This window comes from Hipposideros armiger, unplaced genomic scaffold, assembly GCF_001890085.2.
Source record: "Hipposideros armiger isolate ML-2016 unplaced genomic scaffold, ASM189008v1 scaffold_226, whole genome shotgun sequence".
In the NCBI taxonomy this organism is placed as follows: domain Eukaryota; kingdom Metazoa; phylum Chordata; class Mammalia; order Chiroptera; family Hipposideridae; genus Hipposideros; species Hipposideros armiger.
Genome location: NW_017731576.1, coordinates 1979795 through 2000709, shown reverse-complemented (window position 1 = coordinate 2000709; position 20915 = coordinate 1979795). Strand labels below are relative to the sequence as shown.

The 20915-nt window shown below is 39.0% G+C and overlaps 1 protein-coding gene and 1 pseudogene across 4 annotated transcripts in view; both read right to left on the bottom strand.

Annotated features, from left to right (window-relative positions):
• PPP2R3A (protein phosphatase 2 regulatory subunit B''alpha) overlaps window positions 1-20915 on the bottom strand; it is a 155852-nt gene that overhangs the window by 107973 nt on the left and 26964 nt on the right. For all 4 annotated transcript variants that reach the window (XM_019654587.1, XM_019654584.1, XM_019654586.1 and 1 more), the window contains one exon: window positions 10772-13211. In XM_019654587.1, coding sequence (XP_019510132.1) covers window positions 10772-12766 — 1995 coding nt within the window. In that variant the 5' untranslated portion in view covers window positions 12767-13211. The remainder of the gene's footprint in view (window positions 1-10771; window positions 13212-20915) is intronic.
• Window positions 6396-8483, bottom strand: LOC109389236 (signal peptidase complex catalytic subunit SEC11C pseudogene; annotated as a pseudogene).

Below are 20915 nucleotides of genomic sequence, written 5' to 3'. Positions count from 1 at the left end.
TGTGAATAACAGCTAGCGGTATTGCCTCATAAGTCTAAACACAGATTAAAAAGTGACAGTAATACCATCTGCTGGTGGTAAGAAAACAAAGAATTAAGATACTATTACGTGAATTACCAAAGCAGTATAGTTTAAAAAAAAAATTATCTCCCACGTCAAAACATGTCCTCAGTGATTTACTCATCTGTAATTATGAAACCCTTTGAGACCTCAGCCACACTCCCCTTTCCCTTCTCCACCAGCTGTTCTCTTATTCTTGTTCAACTCACTTTCAGGTCTATCTGCACACCTCAGCTATTCTAGAACCTACAGGGTTGTTTCCTGTCACTTGGAGGCTTTGTGAAAAAAAGCATGTACTAAACATTCATTTAACAGCCAAATTACTAAACAGCCAAAGGTATAGATAACTTGACACAGTGATCAAGTTCATGCACAAAAAAAAAAGGAAGAAAGGAGAATAAGGCACGGAATGAAAAGGAAGCTGTTGTAAGTGGAAAGGTGCGAGATAGGTTGTGAACGGGGAGGAAAGGGGATCAGAACCCAAGATCAGAACTCAGGATGAAGCATTTTAAAACTCTGGGCTTGTTTTTCTATTTCTACTGGCACGCTATTTGACTGTCAGTTTTTGCTATTGATATTTAGTGATGTTTCCAAGATTTCCAATGCCATTAACAAAATACCACATTGGACTTTACCAAAAGTCTGTTTAGCTGATCTACCATAAAATAATATTTAGACCAGGAGTCTGCAAACCTTTTCTGTAAATGGCCGGATGGTAAATATTTTGAACTTTAAGGTCTCTGATGTAACTACTCAAAGGTGGAACACAAAAGCATTCTAAATCATATATAATTGAATGGGTGTGGCTGTGTTCCAATAAAACTACAGTTGACCCTTAAAGAATTTTGGGGTTAGGGGTGCCAACCCCTCCACACAATAAAAAATCCCCGTTTAAGTTTGACTCCCAAAAAACTTAACTACTAATAGCCTACTCAGTTGACTGGAAGCCTTACTGATAAACAGTCAATTAACACATATTTTGTATGTTATATGTATTGTATGCTATATTCTTACAATAAAGTAAGCCAGAGAAAAGAAAATGTTAAGAAAATCATGAGAAAATACATTTACAGTACTGTACTACACTTGTCGATACTGTAAGTTTACATCATGTTTACAGAATGAATCATCTGTCAGTACCTACATCAATACTGTCTTACATGATACAAAACACTGTAGATATCATATGTATTACTGACACCAGACATCAAAAATGAAAAGATAATGTAAAAAATTCATATTTATTTACAGATATAACAATTCATGCATTGATAATGAAGCAGCAGCAATATGATTGCTTTATGATAGCCTAGTATAATCGTTACGATTGCTTCACGGTAGTATAGCCTATACACTAATGAATGAATCGTTATAAAATTTATATGATATATAGTATTACAATCATATTCAGTTACAGTATTGGAAACATTGTTACATTTCCAAAAAAAAAACACCTGTGAAGATAGGCTGATACCCAGTTATGAGAAAGAGAAGCATACTGTATGACAATGTAATTCTTTGAAAGCAAAGTTACAAAACAATAAGAAAACTAACATTATTAATTTTGTATTAAATATCACTCACCTATGCCTATGTAAGGACAGGCTATCTACTTCCATACAAGTCTTGCTCATGATGTTCTACATCAGCGGTTCTCAACCTGTGGGTCGCGACCCCTTTGGGGGTCGAACGACCCTTTCACAGGGGTCGCTGGGTACTCGTATGTGGGCGTATCTGCATGTGGGCCTGGAGACGGATAGAGGAGCGGTGTCTCAGTTCCTAAGACCATCGAAAATATGTGTTTTCCGATGGTCTTAGGCGACGCCTGTGAAAAGGTTGAGAATCGCTGTTCTACATGATGACTACTTAGGCGATAATGATGACACAACAATGTCATAATTTGTCATACTAGATTTTCACATGAAGACACATGCATACACAACATACGTTTATTAACCTTATGGCATGATCGATTGATTACTGTTCGTTAAGTGGAAGTGGAGCACCATAAAGGATTTCATCCTTGTCGTCTTCATGTTGAATAGGCTGAGGAGTCGGGTTTGCTGTCTCGGGTCGCAGAGGCAGAAGAGGGGGAAGTGGAGGCGGGACAGGCAGGCACATTCGTTGTAACTTGATGAAAATACATCACAATTTTGTCTGACTTTTTTGCTTTTTCGTTTCTCTAAAAATGTTTCCAAACAGTATCATTTCTTCTACTGTTTACTTTCAGTGCTCATATCATAGAATGGTCCATGCCATTAAAAAAAAAAAAGTCTTGAATAATCAGAACCCTTCTGCCAGGTTGTAAAATGAGTTTGTTTTCTGGCACTATTTCTTCTAAATCTTCTTCTTCATGCCTGGCACTAGTTCAAAAGCACTCGTCTCTATCAAGTTGTCTGCTGTTAATTCTTCTGGTGCAGTGTCTCTTAACTCTTGAATTTCTCCAATGGCCATATCTTTTTTTATTTTTTTTTAAGATTTTACTGGGGAATTCAGGGAGGGGAACAGTGCTGGGGAATCAGGGAGGGCAACAGACAAGTTGCTGTCCTTTTGTTCTTCAGTCTAGTTGTGGAGGATGTTGCTTCACTGGCCCATGTTAGTATTATTGCGCTCTTCCCAGGTGAGGCAGATTGGTCGCCGACCACTGGACGGCTGCTCACAGTGGCTCTTGGCAGCTCACGCTGGCTGCCAGCTGCCAGCTGCTCATGCTGGCTGCCAGCCACTCATGGTAGCTAATGGCAGCCCATTGCAGCTTCACTGCAAGCCTACGCCATTGCTGGCGACTCACGGCAGCCCAGATCCAGGTCAAGCTGTTGTTCACCATCTTAGCTGTAGAGGGTGCAGGGTAACTGGCCCTCGTGTGGTTTCCGAACTGGGGCCCTGCTTCTCAGAGCCAACCCTTAACCAACATGCCACTCGGCTGGCCCTCCAATGTCCATATCTTGAAACCCTTCACGCCCCACCTTTTCTGCCATAACTACAGTCTCTTTCATGATTTCCTCGATTAGCTCTGTTGTAAATCCTGTGAAGTCGTGCACATCTGGACAGTTTTCTCCAGCAGGAATGTAGTTTTGGGCTTGATGGCTTTCACGGCTTTTTCTGTAACTATGATGGCATCTTCAATGGTGTGATCCTTCTAGACTTCTGTTTTTTCTGTTGGGACTCTCTTCCACAGCACTGACAATCCTTCCCATAGAGCACCCTGTGTGATGAGCCTTAAGGGTCCTTATGACCCCCTGATCTAGAGGCTGACCTACACACATTGTGTTTTGGGGCAAGTAACCACTTCAATGCTTTTGGTGTTGAACTCATGGGGTTCTGGATGACCAGGGGCACTGTCCAATATCAAAAGGACTTTAGAAGGCAGTCTACTGGCAAGGTGCTTCCTGACCTCAGGGACAAAGCATCAATGGAACCAATCCAGAAAAAGGGTTCTCACTGTCCAAGCCTTCTTGTACAAAAGACTAGCAGCTGGTGTTTATCTTTTCTCTCAAGATTCAGGAGTTAGCAGCTTTATAGAAAAGGGCAGTGAGTCATAAACCCGACTGCATTTGCACAAAACAACAGAATTAGCCTATACATTCCTGCCTAAATCCTGGTGCTCGCTTCTCTTCCTTACTGATAAATGTCCTTTTTGGCATTCTCTCCCCCTCCCCCCACCCCACTCCCACCAGAAGAGGGCACTTTTGTCTTCATTAAAAACATAGTCAGGTAGATATCCTTTTTCCTCAATGATTTTTTCTTTCTTCTTCTTTTTTTTTTTTAAAGATTTTACTGGGGAATCGAGGAAGGGGAACAGACAAGTTGTTGTCCTTTGGTTCTTCAGTCTAGTTGTGGAGGACGTTGCTTCACTGGCCCATGTTGGTATTATCATTGCACTCTTCTCGGGTGAGGCAGTTGCTTGCCAGCCACTGGACGGCCGCTCACGGCGGCTCACACTGGCTGCCAGCCACTCACGGTAGCTCACGGCAGCCCACTGCAGCAGGGACTGCAGCCTACGCCGACGCCAGTGACTCGCGGCAGCCCAGCTACAGGTCAAGCTGTTGTTCACCATATTAGCTGTAGAGGGCGCAGCGTCACTGGTCCACATGTGGGATCCGAACTGGGGCCCTGCTGCTCAGAGCTGGCATCCCAAGCCAACTTTTTTTTTGTTTTTTGAGATATGGGAGTGGTAGAAACCACTTTTATTTTTTTTTCCTTTAAATTTTATTGGGGAATTGGGGAGGGGAACAATGTTGGGGGAATGGGGAAGGGGACCAACCAAGTTGTTGTTCTTCAATCTTCGTTGTGGAGGGCACCAGTTGCCATCTGGCTTCCCGTTGGCAGCTCATGGCCTCTAAGCTCAAGATGCTGTGTTCAATCTTAGTTGCGGGCGGGCGTAGCCACCATCCCATGCGGGAGTCGAACCAGCAGCCTTGTTGTTAAGAGTGCACGCTCTATCCACTCAGCCATCCAGGCGGCAGCTCAGCTCAAGGTGTTGAGTTCAGTCTTTAGTTGTGGGCAGGCATAGCCCACCATCTCCGAACAGGCAACTTTGTTGTTAGGAGCATGTGCTCTCACCAGCTGAGCCATCCTGCCAACTGTTGGCAGCTCAGCAGCAGCTCAGCTCGGATGCAGCTCACTGGCCCATGTGGGAATTGAGCCGGCGACCCTGTTGCTCAGAGCTTGCACTCCCGAGCAAGCTCTTAACCAACTTTGACACTCGGCTGGCCCAAAGCTGCATTTTCAATATGACATAAAAAGGTATTTCACAGAAAGTGCAAGGTTTTCGTGCCTGTTGGCATAGCTGCAACAACCATTTCACATATTTCCTTTTCTTTCTTTACAATGGCCCTCATGCTGGATTCATTTATCTTGAAATGATGGGCAACCACTGCTGCAGATCTCAATGTACAGTACATATCAAGCAATTCAACTCTTTTTGTAATGTCATGACTTTTCTCTGCTTCTTGGGAGCACTTGCAGCATTACTAGTGGTACTTCGTATGGATCCCATGGTGTTATTCAAGGTACAGTACTGCACTGAACACGATGAAAAATATGCGGAACTGTGAGATCATTTTTTACCGCGACATGCAATTTACTGGAGAGATGAACTCCTCACGTGGAAATTAGTATTACACATGGAAATCAGTATCACACAGCATCACACAGCATTTTAAGGTACTCACTATATTTGAGCTCACTGCAATAACGAGGTGGCTACAAAATTATTAGTTGTACAGTATGTACTACAGTTAATGTTATGCAGTTACAATTTAACACTGCATCATTACATTTGTTTACATTTCTCTAAACTGCGAATGTCACCATGTACGATCTGTGTTTGTGTGTAACAAATTTTAACTTTTAATAATAGATTTGTGCATATTTTATGGTAGTAAATGATATAATAGATTAGTATCTACATATATTTTATGTATTCATGACATACCTAACTTTTTCTTATTTTTTCGATATTTCTAGGCTATGCAGTTCATTTGTGTTTTTTCAAATTATTTTCCAAAAAAGTTTCCAAAAAATTTTCCAATATATTTAGTGTAAAAAATCCTTGTATAAGTGGACCCACACAGTCCACACCCATGTTGTTAAAGGGCTAACTGTATTTACAAACACAGATGGCAGGTCAGATATGGCCACGGGCCCCAGCTTGCTGATCTCTGGTCTAGACCAAGACTCTCTTTATCCATCTCTCAATATCCTCCTAGTATTCATTCTTTTCCTTCCCTTTTCTTTCTTTTCTTCCTTTCTCTTTCTTTCTTTTTCTTTCTTTCTTTCTTTCTTTCTTTCTTTCTTTCTTTCTTTCTTTCTTTCTTTCTTTCTTTCTCTCTCTCTCTCTTTCTTTCTCTCTCTCTCCCTCTTTAAAAAATTGGAGAACTGGGGGAGGGGAACAGTGTTGGGGAATTGGGGAAGGGGACCAGCCAAGTTGTTGTTCCTCAATTTTTGTTGTGGAGGGTGCCAGTCACCATCTGGCTGCCCATTGGCAGCTTGTGGCCTCTAAGCTCAAGGTGCTGTGTTCAATTTTAGTTGCGGGTGGGCGTAGCCACCATCCCACGCTGGAGACGAACCAACAGCCTTGTTGTTAAGAGCGCACACTCTATCCACTGAGCTATCCGGGTGGCAGCTCAGCTCAAGGTGCCGAGTTCAGTCTTAGTTGCGGGTGGCATAGCCCACTATTGAACAGGCAGTCTTGTTGTTAGAAGCACGTGCTCTCACCAGCTGAGCCACCCTGCCACCAGTTGGCAGCTCAGCAGCAGCTCAGCTCGGGCGCAGTGTCACTGGCCTATGTGGGAATTGAACCAGCAGCCCTGTTGCTCAGAGCTTGCACTCTAAAGCCAACTCTTAACCAACTAAGCCACTCAGCTGGCCCCTCCTCCTAGTATTTTCTATTTGACGCCCTCTCCCAATACAGGTTTGGATTGTATTCAGGACAACAAATATCTGAACAACAAATACTGTTCACTCTTGAGAAACTATTTTGAAACACATATTAAAATATTAATGACATATAATATTGTCAAGTCAATATTTATTTTCAGGGATAATCACCAGTGTCATGTAAAAGCACTTCCTACATGCCCTATTATGTAAATATTTTAATCAAAATATTTTGAAAAATTGGCAAGATTTTGACTGTCCAAAAAGTTTTTCAAAAGCCTTAATTTACAATTTATTATTCTTTTAAAAAATCATGCTGTGAGACTCCTCTGCTTAAAAGCCTTCTTTAGCTCCCAACTCCCTTAGAACAAACTCTTTTGTGTAGCATACAGGGTCATTCATAAGTTGGCCCAATCCATCTCTCTGATATTATTTCCTACTACTGACTTTCTGTTCACTCTATATAAGAATAAAAACATGACAAATAAGACCGTATGGAAACTTTCAGGAGGGGTCAACACCAACTTCAGAGCAGTAGTTAGTTCTGAAAAGGGGAGAGGATACTAGGGAGGGCAGCCCGAGGTACTATATCTGAGATGAATTTTTGAAACAATGATGGTGACAATGAAAATATTAAACAGAGCAAAGATCTGAAGCAAATATGGCAAAATGTCAAGATTTGACAAAGCTAAGTGGTGGGTAATGAGTGCTCTTTCTATCATTCACCATACTTTTCGATTTGCTTAAAACAGGTTGACAAAACCAGTCTGTGGGTCAAATCTGTCCCACTGCCTGTTTTTGTCAGGCTTGGAACTAAGAAAGGTTTTTTTTGTTTGTTTGTTTTTTTAATTTTTACTGATGAATCATTTATTTGGACAAGACATAAACATCTCCACATTGTTTCCCTTTACACAGAAAGTGGAACATTTCAAATATATTAGTTTTTCTCTTTTTCAATAGAATTCGTTTCAATCAGGTCCCAGGAACTGCTTCTCATCTTAGGATTCACGTTTTAGTAACAAATATGCACCCATTACAGCTAACAGAACATACTTGAATTTTGGATAGTCATTCATTATTATGGTGACCATACCAACATATGGTAAAAATCCTCTGGCTCTCCCCACCACGTCCTTCTTTTCGAGCCAGTTCTGGCCTTCTCTGTACAAGCCTCTATCATCAACTTCATTATTATCTCCTTTAGTCAGAAATTTGATGTCTCCATTATCTTTTTCGTGAACTTTGATTACTCTGTGAACTATGGAAATGTCTCGTCCTTCGACCTTAAACACGACAATTTCACCAGCTCTAATGGGGTCTTCCCGGAAATTTGTTAGGAACAGAAGGTCACCCCTGTGAAAGGTTGGCTTCATGTTGCCACTCAGTACCACCACGGTCGGGCTCTCACTGCCAGTGAGGACGATCAAGCCTTTCCAAATCATGAGTGCAGAAGACATGATCACGGCGAAGTTTAAAACCTGGTAATAGAGCTGGCGCTTGTTTATTTCCCTCAGGTCCCCGAAGATGTCCAAGCTAGACGCGGGGAGATGCGTCCCCATGGCGCCCGCATGCACCATGATGGGGTCTTGGGACCAAGGGGACCCACGGGCTCCGGTGTCACAGACAGATGCGGAGAACCCGCCGGGCCCCGCCCACCCAGAAAGGTTTTATATTATTAAATAATTACTTCTAAAAAAGACAAAGAAGACCGTGACAGAGAACTTGTGATCTGCAAAGCCCGAAATACTTACTATCTGGTCCTTTACAGAAAACATTTGCCAACTCCTGGTTTAAAATATGTCATAAGAAAACAAGAAAGATTAAAAAATAAAAAAATAAAAAATACAAGTAGGGAGGCAACTGAATCAAGGAGAAATGGCTTTGTTTTCTTTCATTAAGTATCTTCCTGAATTTTGTATTTTTTATATTATTTGTCTCTTTAAATTAGCTTTTCATGAGTTACACTTTCCATTTTCATCAAGAAGAAATCTTACCAATTTTATTCTATGATATTGGAACTTATTTAAAAGGCTGATGAGAGAATCTTTTCGTAAGATTTTGATCATAGTCCTTGTCAATAAACTGGGAAGCTTATTTAGAGCCCAGTGTGACATTTTTAGGTAGCTGTACTTAGATTGGAGGTGTCACGGGGGACCCCCTCATGAGGTATCAGCCTGGGTGCAGGACAGGTGCTGCATGAAACTTATTCTTGGCTTCAGGTTCACATTTTCTACTTTCTACAGTCCATCTCTTCCAGAAGAATTTTGTCTCCTTTTTTCACAGAAGATAATGAAGGAAGAGGGTTAAACAAAATTCAAAACACTGTATTATGGTTAGAGTTTTTGGTTATAAAGGTTGTGAGATGTTGGAATAGGTCATCAGAGAAGGTGGACATTTCTTTTTAATGGGCAGACAGGATATTGTGGGGTAAAATAGTGATACAATACATCTAAATATCTTAACATGTGTTAACTCACAAGAACTGTTAGCTCTTAATATGTTATGATAAATCTGAGGTTGCTATATATGTATTTTGTTTTCTTTATAAAATATTAAGTACATCAGTACTGTCCATGTACATGAAAAGATTTTTTCTTATATTTGAAGTTAATTTCCACAGTTTATCCCCCCAGTATTGACCCAAGTTAATTAAAGACACTACCACTTGTGAACCAACAAATGAGATTCACACAGAGATGTCACAGAAAAGCTCAGTGAAAGTTTGAGGATATTTAGACCCAAATCATCACTGAATAACCTTAAGAATGTGTTGTTTTAAACTTTAGTGTCACTGGTAACTAAAAATGTGCACAGAAAAACAGCCACAAAACAAATATGAGGTAAAAATCATTCAACTGATTACAATATATATATTTTTCTATTAAAAAAAAATTGTAATGAGAATGCTAAAATAATATGTAATTGTTTTTTAACTTGGCCACGTATGCCATCTCTAATATTTAACTCGTCTTTTAAAAATTTGCTATATTAAAGATATACAAAAAGGCATAAAAATATGACAAAATACTATGATCCACCAGATTACGAAATAGAATTACTAACACTACTAAGGCCCCCTGTGTCCCCTTCCTCAGTTCGATCTCTCTTCCTTCCCCCAGGGATTAATCATTGTTCTGAACATTGTATTTGGTGTGTCCATATATTCCTTCATACTTTTTGTACAAATGTACATATCACTAAATAATTCATATCATTATTTTACAACTTGCTTTGCTGATTTGGCTTTATGTCTGAATTCACACATTTTGACATGTATGGTACATTCATGTGGTAGAGATAGTGCTCACCAAATATTTTACGTGCTTCGCCATGTTTCTTAGCCTTTAGGTTGAAATCACTGGAATGTGAGCAGAAGGGAAGTGTGTCATATGTAGGGCAAGGCAGTTATAAGCACTACCTCTTTCTTCCCCTTCCTCAGTGAACTCATAAACCACATATTCCTAATGGGACAATGGGGCAGCTGTAGGAACACAGTGTCCATCAGTCTGGGTCCCTGAGTGGAGCTTCTTGCCAACCCATGTTGGACGTGTAAAATGAACAAGAAATGATTCTGTTGTAGTAAGACATAAACACAAATGGGCAGATAACTGTGTTTCTGGGATTATTCAAAAGCAATGCTATCAGTAGCAGGGTAGATTCAAAGCCTTTTGAAAATACTTCCATCCTATGACTCTAGATTAATATTTACTCTCACTTGCATCAAGAAGCAAATCTCCTATACTCTAGTCTTTACCTTCTCTGAAGACCTATTACACTAACAACACTTTAAGAGAAGTGCCTAAATGTTCATGTACTGTTTCTGGTTTGTTCGTTTTGTTCCCCAAGTAGATTTTAAGCTCTTAAAGAATCACGTCTTTTCTTTTGTACACCACATCACATCTTACAGTCTACAAAGGCATGTAGGAATGGCTGGTCTACCGTTTGGAAAGGATGAGGACTAATATTAAATGCCTACTTTCTATAGGATACCTTGCTTGTGTTTCACATGTTTATCTCGAGCCTTATTATTTCCCTTATACAGATAGGGATATTAAGGCTAAGTAACTTTCCTTTGGTCACAGAAGTAGGAGAAGATGAGGAGTGTGGGGAGGGCAGTTGAAACCGGTCTGCTCGACTATAAAGCCTTTGCTTTTTAGTTTTTTTCTTTTTCACTGAATTGAGTGAGACCCTGCCTAGGGTAGAACAGCAGCTTTAGAACATAGAATAGCTAACAAAAGTAGCCATTGGCTAACAAAGTTTTTGTTTACCAATTTTATAAACATTAAAATATTTCTTTGGAGGCTTCTCAGGACTCAAGTTTGTTGGGTCTTACCTTGATCACCTCTGGGGTCTGCTGAATCAAAACCACTGAAGTAGTATCTTTGGCTTTATCACCAACAGGACTTCTACAAACCGATAAATTGGCTTGGGAGGAAGTCGTCAAAGTTTCCTGTAGAATTTGCATCATTTCCTTTTCTTGTGATAGGCTCCCTCTGCCCGATTTGCATTCAACTAGTTCTTGAGCAAAGTCTTCAATGCTTTCTAGAATTCGCAGTAAGAGGGCTCGATCCTCTTCCTCTATTTTGTGTCCATTGGTTTCAATAATCCTTGTTAGACAGGCAGGTGAGACTTTTTCCGTGGGTGAAGAGACTTTAGATTTAGGTTCAAGATCTACAGAGGGCTGATCAGTCAACTGGCTGTGGCTATTTAGAGAATTAGAGCTTTTACCTTTGGCAAGTGGCTCTCTTAGAGAGGTCTCCATTTTCTGTGAAAAAGACTCCAAATCCATTAACAATTTATCTATCTCTTCCTGACTGTTAGAATTTTTAAAATCTCTGTGGTCTCCCTCTTTGACTTGAGGAACTTTTGATTTAAGATCTTCCTTAGGTAGATTAACAACTGGTTTCTCAAATATCTTCCCAGTTTCATTCTGCATCGAGGCAGGACATTTTTTAAGATGAGTACCATGGTCTGAAAATTCTGCTCTATCTTCATTGACCTTTAACAACTCCTGACTGGGTCCATTCTCTGTCCTTTGTTCTTTATCTAATGCTTTCTTTTCATCTGACTCTTCTTCAATATAAAGGGTTTCCATTAGGTCACTAGAAGAAACATTTTCTAAAGAGTTCATGGTTAATGACCGTGTTTGAAGCTGGGCATCTTTTGGAGTTTTGGGATCACTTATCTCTAAGTTATATAAGGAATTTGTAGAGTTGTTTGGAAAGGATTTTACAGTGTCTGTTTTCCTAGAACTATGCTTGTCATCTTGCAATTCTATACTTTGAAACTGTCCAGGGTCAGGGGCTGAGAGCTGGACAACATCTTCATATTTAGGGGGCTGTTCAGTGCCAAATATTGGGGAGAAGGGAGTCAGTTGTAAACTAGGCATATTAGTGACCAGTTCCGTTATATCTATAGCCTCATTATTCCCAGACTGCATGAATTCAAATGGTAGTTTTTTCAGATAGGATGCTAACCTGGTCATTACATTCATATAGACAGTTTCAGAGCTAGAAACTGCATCGTTACCACTTCCTTCACCGATGCCACTCCCTGATTTTTTCTTTATGCATTGTTTTATGATGTCTGTGCATTTTTTCAAATCCTCAGAGCATTTCAGTAAGATGTCCAAGCACATCTTTATGTCGGTTCCAGAAGAAAAATTATCTATTTTATGTTTTTCCAAAATCTGAGTAACCAGGTCATCTTCAGAGAAGTTGTGAAGAAACATTGAAGTCAGGTTCATGTCGAGTGAGTTTCTACGAGATAAAGATTTTTCCTCAACTGAAGAACTCCGGAGTAAACTAAAAGATGAGGCGTTGCCATCATTGTTATAATGTCCACAAAGCAAGTCAAAATCAACTGACCTCCTATTAAATGAGTCAGACTTAACTTTCCTTCCCTTTTTGTAAGCTGCATGGTTAGAGTTTTTGAGTTTTTCAAGGGAAAATTCTTTTATTTTCCCACTGGCAAAACTAATTGCTTCTCCTGCAATGTCCTTTACATTACAGGTGTTCTGAAATGTAGATCCTTTCTTGGCCCTGGGTATGCCTGTGAGGGCCTGATGGGGATAGTCACTTTCAGTTAAGGAAAACCCATTTTCATGGGGTAGAAATATAGAGTCCAGATCTGCATCTTTGAACTGAGACACAGGGATGTGTAAGAGGTCTGCACAAACACTGTGATGTACCACAATGCAGTCAACTCCATGTGTGAAGGTGTGGCAGGTTCCAGTGCAATAATGTATAGCTTGCTCAAAACGCCGGTCTATCACCACGCTGCTGTAGTGGTTCACAGTACTAACCACAAGTCTGTAAGCTGCTGCCATAATATCAAATCCACTTGGTGGTGGGACTTGGAATTTTCTAGAACTTGTTTCAAGTAAATTCTCCTAAATGACACTGAGTGGAAGAAAATACATTTGACAATGTTCAGTGGTTTCTTGCAAATATAATGGCCTTTCCCATGAAGGAAACAATCTAAATTTGAGGTTTGGTAACTGTCAGGATACAGTAGCTGTTGCACATGTGTGCTTGTATAGCAAGTCTAATAATTTAATAATTGTGCTTTTTAGTTTTATTTAGTAATATCATGGTGCTGTAAGAATATTTTTATAAAAGAATATCCTTTTAGATCTTCAGCAATTCTATGATGCAGAAATTTACTATCATAAATTTACTGTTATAAATCTTAGTTGGTAGTATAGAAGTATTGTGATAACTGAGTCCTCCAAAGGTTTAAATGATCCATTTTTCTGTGAATGACAGAGAAACCTATAAATAAAAAAGAAAATAATTAAAAGGAAATAGGATTTCTTAATACTGACAAAACCTTTTATTTCCTCTTCCTTTGCATCCCCTGTGCAGTTAACCACCAAGCCTTATTCTTTGACACATCACTGACTGCTGATCTTTGATTCATGTCTTTGTTTCATCAGACTCCACACTCCTTTCTACCTAGAGTGGTATTACCTCAACTCTGCCTTGTTACAACTGCCGCTCAGTTGGTATTTCTTATCCCACTCTCCTTTGCCACTTTATGTGAAACTGATAATTTTAGATTTAGACAGCTTTTTCATCCCTCACAGCTTAAGAACTCACACTACTGATCTCCATCATGCATCACGGCAGGCCTACCTCATTTACCTATTCTATTTCAAGACTTTTAACATCCATTGAAAATCTTATTTTCTGCAACTGCCCTGCACCAACCTTTTGCTTCCATCAACCTAGTCTTCTCAAAGTACTTATTTGACAACACAAAGTACTTGTTCTTAATTCTACAACTTCCTCTACACTCGAAATTATTCTCCCATTTCTTCTCTTACTAAGGGAGAGAAAAAAACAACCTTCATTACTGCTCTTGATCCCATCCTCTCAGACCCTGCCATATGCAGATCTCTTTTTCACTTTCTCTCTCTGTCTCTCTCTCGCCATCAGGTGGATAAAATTTACTTAACCATTCTCTTGCTTTAATTTTAAAAAAGGCTTCTAAATCAAGTTGTTGTTTTCTAAAAAGTTTCAATCTATTCACTCAATCAATAAATATTGAGTGCCTACTATATACCGGACACTTGGTAAGGGCTAGGGATACAGAAGTGAATTAAAATAAAGTCCCTGTCCTTATGAAGCTGACAATCTAGTTGGAAAAAGAAAAACAATACATAAGTAATCATATAACTTAGATGATGATATGTACTGTAGAGAAAACGGAAGCAGGGTTTAGAAAGGAAGGGAGGGTGCTGTGTTATAAAGGGCAGTTGGGGAAAACCTCCCTGATACATTAACAGTGACCTGAAAGAAGAGAGAGAACAGGCTGAGTCGGTATTTTGGGCTAAATCATCTTAGGCAGAGTAACCGTAAGTACAAAGGCCCTGAGGTAGGAGCATACTTGATTTACTAAAAGAATGACAATGAGGCTAACATGACTTGAGCAGAGAAAGCAAGGTGCGGGGAGGCAGTATGGGAGGTGAGGTCAGAAAGGAAAGGTGGGAGTCTAAATCATGCAGAGTTTGTAGGCTACTATGATGCCCTTGGCGTTATTCTGAGTGAGCTTGAGAACAACTGATGGCTGCTGAGTAGAGGAATGACATGATCAGACTTATATTTTAAATTGGTAATTTTGACTGCTGTGCTCAGAGGAGACTGTAGAGCAGCAAGATAAGCAAGGAGAAAAGTTAGAGGCTATTACAATAAATAAGGCAAGAAGGCTAGGCGGCTTAGACCAGGAGAATAGAGTGGAGGTGTTTAGATGCTGTATCTGAGTATATTTCAAACATAGAGCCAGTATGATTTGCTTAAGGATAGAATGTGCGATACTACTGTATCAAGAATGATGCAGTAAGGCAATGATAGGAATGAAATGATGACAACAATGAAAGAGATCAATAGCACCAATGCACCATCAATAGTATAGGTTTCAACAATAAAAACCTTTATCCACTTAACAATTGGAAACAGAACTTCATTGTTTTCATTTTTATATCTTCAATCCAAGAAAACTTTATTTCGCTTACTCTATTTCTTCTTTGATAAACTGTCTATTGCTCATTTAGGTATTAGAGGCTTAGTGAATACACATACAATTAATGCAATTAATTCATGAAGAACCCTTTCTTTTGCTGAATTTTTATACTGGTTATAGTTCCTGGCTCTCTGGATCCAATGATTACTCTGTTTTTGTGCCAGTCCTACACTACTGTAATTACTGTTGACTTAAGTTTTATTATCTGGCTTTGTTTCCCATATCCCTAATTATGATTCATTTTTACACTCCAAATGTTCTTTGATGGTCTTCCAGATGAAACTTTGAATCATCAAGTTTTAAGAAAAATTCTATTGGATTTTGATTACAATTGCAAAAAACTGATGAATTATTTTGAAGGAATACTGACATCATTAATATACAGATTTTCCCACCCAGGATAATAATCTTAATTCCAATTGTTCCTTTATTTCTCTCTTTGTGGTTTTCTTCAGTTAGGTCACCCCATTCTTCTTGTCCGTCAGTGTCTTGATTTTGTTGCTATGTGAATGGTTTTCATCTATTGTCTCCTCCTCCTCCTCTGCCTTGCACTCAAATCTCAGAAGGCTCATAGAAAACCATCAAACTAGACATCAGGACGGATGGATGAAAGTAAAGCAGAACCAAGTTCCACAGTAAAGGAAGTGCCAGTAATTCTTAAGTGAAAATACAAAGAAGCCAAAGAGGAATAAGTGTTATGGGATACAAGACTAGAATATGGCAATGGAAGGAATTTCCTTTTCAAAAGATGCACGTCCAGAAGACAAGGAAGAAATAGCACCAAACATGAAAAATTATGTGCCTTTTCAGAAATCAAAGATTTTGAAAGAGATTTTGGGTAAGGATAAAAGGGAAGGAAAACACAAAGAACACTGTAAAGAAAGTATATTAGGATAAGTGTATGAGAGATATTAGGACTATATCCTAATACAGGTGATAATATAGGTGATAAAACTGATCCAGGGGCAAAATACGTAAGTGTTGGAAAATTTAAATATCCAGATACCTACTAAAACAGGTGTCAGATAAATTGCTAAATTGGCATAAAACTTTTATTTCTGTAAAATTTGAGAAATTAAAGATAAATATTTCTCTAGGTTTGAATATAACCAAAACAACTGGTTGATAAGGTAACATGATAGAAAATATAAGAAAGCAATCGTGTGATATTAGAATTTAAAATAATCAAGAAAGACAGAACACAGGCCAAAGTCAGACATGTGCTTTTTGACCAGCATTGTCCAATAAAATTTTTCAGTGTTGATAGAAATATTCTGTATCTGTGCTATCTGATAAGGCTGCCTTTAGCCACATGGGGTTATTGAGCAGTTTAAATGGCTTTAAATGAAGAACTGAATTTTAATTTCAAAATCTTTAATTTTGAAATTATTTTAGATTACAAAGAAGTTGCAAAATAGTATAGAGTTCCTGGGTACCCCTATTCCAGTTTCCTCTACATTACTGTAGTACAATGATCAAAACCAGGAAACTGACATTGGTAAGTATTAACTGAGCTACAGACCTTATTCGGATTTGACCAGTTTTACATGCACTCCCTCCTTTCCTTTTCACCCTTCCTCCCTTCCTTTTATAGTAACTTCTACCATGATCAGAATACAGAACTGTCCCAATGCCTCCCCTTCTATAGTCATGCAGTCACCCCAATCCTAATCCCTGGCAACTACTGATCTGTTCTCCATCGTTATAATTCTGTCATTTCAAGAATGTTTTGTGTATGGAATCATATATTATAGAAACTTTTGAGATTGACTTCTCTCACTTACCACAATGATTTTGAGAGCCATTCACTACACTGCATGTATCAACAGTTCATTCTTTTTTATTGCTGAGTAGTTCAATGGAGTCACTGTGTGGATATATCACAGTTTGTTTACCCATTCACCAATTAAAGGATATTTATGTTGTGTCCAGTCTTTGGCTATTACAAATAAAGCTGTGTGAAAATTAGTTAGTGCACAGGCTTTTGTGTGCACATTTCCCTAGGGTAAAACCCAGGTGTGTGATTGCTGGGTTGTATGGTAAACATTCTTTCAAAGAAGTTGCCAAACTGTTTACCAGAGTGGCAATACCATTCTACATTCCCACCAGCAATGTATAAGACATACGGTTGATTCTACTTCCTCTTCAGCATTTGGGATTGTCAGTATTTTCTACTTCAGCCATTCTAATAGGTGTGTAATGTTTCTCATCGTGGCTTTAACTTACATTTCCCTAATGGCTAATGATATTCAACAACCTTTCCTGGGCTTTTCAACCAGCCCCATACCTTCTTCTGTTTAAATATTTTGCCCATTCTAATTAATTTTAATTAACTTTAACTTAAAAACCCACATGTGGCTAGTGGCCACCATACTAAACAGTGTAGTTGCAGATAATGGGAATACCCCTTTCAGAAATTCTGACGTTAAAAAAACATATGAAGGAGGGCGGCCGGGTGGCTGAGTTGGTTAGAGAGCTCAAGCTCTGGGCAACAACAGGGTTGCCGGTTTGATTCCCACATGGGCCAGTGAGCTGCACCCTCCGCAACTAGATTGAAGACAATGACTTGAGCTGAGCTGCCACTGAGCTGCTGGTGGGTGACCAGATTGCTCAGTTGGTTAGAGCGTGTGCTCTTAACAAGGTTGCTGGTTCGACTCCCACATGGGATGGTGGGCTGCACCCCCTGCAACTAGACTGAAAACGGTGACTAGAGTTGGAGCTGAGTCTTCCACAACTAAGACTGAAGGACAACTTGACTTGGAGCTGATGGGTCCTGGGAAAAACATACTGTTCCCCAAAAATTAAAAAAAAAAATGAGACTACAAAGAAATTCTATAAAAAAAAAACACAAAAAAACAAAACATGAAGGAAAAGAAAATATGGCAAAAATGAAGACTGGTAGGCTTTAGAGATGAAATCTGATGATCTTGTGATAACTAATCTTACTGAGAAAAGTGGTGGGAAGAAAAGTTAAAGGACTAATTACAAATTTAGGTTTTTGAGTTTAATTTTTGAAGGGACATGAATAGCAGAGAGAGGGAACATCTAACAAAGCCAAACCCCAAGGGGTAGCACTAATTTCAATGAGCCGTTTACAGTCTAAAATGATTTGAGGTGTTTTTTTTGCTTTTGTTTTTCAATGCCAAAGAAACCAAGATTACTCCCCTGGTATTTGGTTCAGATCTGTGGGTGTCAAATTCTGCCTTTTTATTCAGAGCATGATTTAACTGATGCCCAATTGTCCAGCTGGAATTCTAGACATGGAACCTAATCCAACTATTCTCAATCTGAGATTCAATCTAACTCAGAACCATGATGCTATCTTATGTCTCCAAGTGAAAGCCTGTCTGCACTGAGTTTGAATCCCCACCCTGCCACTTACAGCTGTGTGGGCTTACATAATAAGCTGGTTAACTTTTGAAGCCTGTTTCATCTGCAATTGGAGATAATAATAGTACCCATCTCACGAGGATTAAGTTAACATGTCAAATGCTTAAAATGCTACCTAAAACACAGGAAATGCTCAGTAACTTTAGCTGTTCTTGGTATAATTTACTCATCAAATATTTTCTACTCTGAGCTAGGCTCTGGGACAATGATGTTGAATAATTCATCACGAGGGCCCTCAGTACATTCACTGTTTAATGGGGTAATGAAAGAGGCAAACACAGTGGGTATCAGGAATACTAGGGTTGGGCTTCTGTTTTCCCATTTTGCTCTCACAACTAATACATGTTCTTTTCAGAAAAGTTAGAAAAAAATTAAAAAACATTTTAATTACCCATATCACCATTCAGAAATAGCCACTGCTAATGTTTTTATGGCTATACATTCTGACATTTCCTTATGAAAATTTATAAATGTATATTTTTTTTACAAAAATTGGACCAAACTATGTATTTTATAACTTACTTTAAACTAGCAACATCTCATGAAAATACTTCCATGTCCAAACAGATCTAGATCATTTTAATGGATATAATATTCTAGCATATTAATAAAATAATTTATTTACCCATCTGCTATTGCTAGGCATTTAGGTTATTTACTATTTTTGTTTTAAAAAAAGTGATAAACATTCTTACACATACACTTTACACAGTCATCCAGTTTTCTTAGGATACATTCCAAGCAGTAGAATGCTGAGTCAAAAGTGTGTGTGTGTGTGTGTGTGTGTGTGTGTGTGTGTGTGTGTGTGTGTGCGCATGCATACACGTTTTAGGTATACAGGGTCAGTCTGTCCTTCAGAAAAATGACAAATTTATATTTCCAATATCAGGGTAGGAATGGGCCCATTTTCCCACATTCTCCTTGAGTGATGCCGCTCTTTAAATCTTCGCTAATTTGATAGATTAAAAAAATGGAAGCATGCTGTTTTAATCTGTGCCTGAAATCTTTTTATTTACCTTATAGACATTTTGCACTGTTCATTTCTGAAGGCTTTCTTCATGAGCTTTTTTCCATATTGAAAGAGAGCATCTAAATCAGACTACAGAGTCAGTAAAGGCTTCCAAAAATAAGGAATGTATGTAGGTACCTGGTTTTGAAGGATTGATGAGGATCAGTCAGACAAAAAGGAAGGGAAGAATACTCCAGGCAGAGGGAAATCCATACGTATGTGAGGGTTCAGAGACCTAACGTGATAGAGTGAGTTGAGAAGTACAAGTAATCCCACCTCATTTCACTGGGGCAGTACACAGGCAAGCCAGAGGGGGGGCAGAGCGGAGAGTTGCAGGAACTAGACCAGACTGCGTTGCACGCTAAACTAAGGAGTCTGAGCTTTATTTGAAAACTACGGGAAAAACAAAGACCTTTAGGTTGGAGGGTAACATGATGAAATTCATGTTTTAGAAAGATCATCCTAGCAGCTGAGTGGAGGCATGGAAATCAATTAGAAGGCTACGATAATAATCCATGCAAGAAGTGGTGAGAACCTAAACCAAGTAAGTGGCAGTAGTTAATAAGAGGAAGGCCTTATTAGATAGGTAAAAATTCACAGTACAGAAGGAAGGGAAAGTGAGAGGGTAGAATCTTGGGTTTCTGGCTTGGGTATTGGGGGGCTAGTGTTGCTACTCCCAACACAAACTTTTTGGTTTTGTTTTATGGGAGATGGCCATAGAAAAGATAGAGTTTTACTCTGAATGTGTTTTGAAGAAGTACCTGTGGAAAATCCAAGTGAATGAAATGTGAATATAAAAACCTGCAATAATGGTGTAAAGATTACGTAGGGTGCCAGATGGGTACTGGACTTATCAAGGGGATCGCTTCATAGATTGTGTGGATGCCTGACCACTGTGCTATACACCTGAAGCTCAAGTAGAATAATATTGAATGTTAATTATAACTAAATAAATAGTCATGGGATATAAAGTATACGGAATATAGTCAATGGTATTCTAACAGCTATAATATATACAATTTCAGAGGGGTGATAGACTTGGGGGTGGTTATCACTTTGTGAGGGATATAAGTGTCTAATCAGTATGTTATTTTGTACACCTGAAACTAATATAATAAAAATAAAAATAAAATTAAAATTAAAAACAAAACAAAACCTGCAGGTCAGCAGCAAGATATGGATTAGAGATGCGGCCCTGAGAGGTCACAGAGGGTGAGTGCATAAAGTGAGAACTCTGGGCTAAGGACCCAGCTGGGATCACTGACATTTCTGGGTTAAACAGAGAAATAGAATTCTTTGAGGGAGGCTAAGAAGAGCCAATACGGTAACACAGAAACTAGGAGAAAGCAGTTTCACGGAGGCTGAAGGAGAGACATCAAAATGGAGGCCACTAGTGTTGCATGCTGCTGAGAGGTCAAGGATAAACAAAAATTACCCACTTAAATTGCCAATATGAAGGTAACCTTATATTGGCAAATAGTAACTGTAGCAAGTGTGATTTCAAAAAATCCCAGACTATGGAATAGTCCCAAAGACTATGTATGTACAAGAGCGA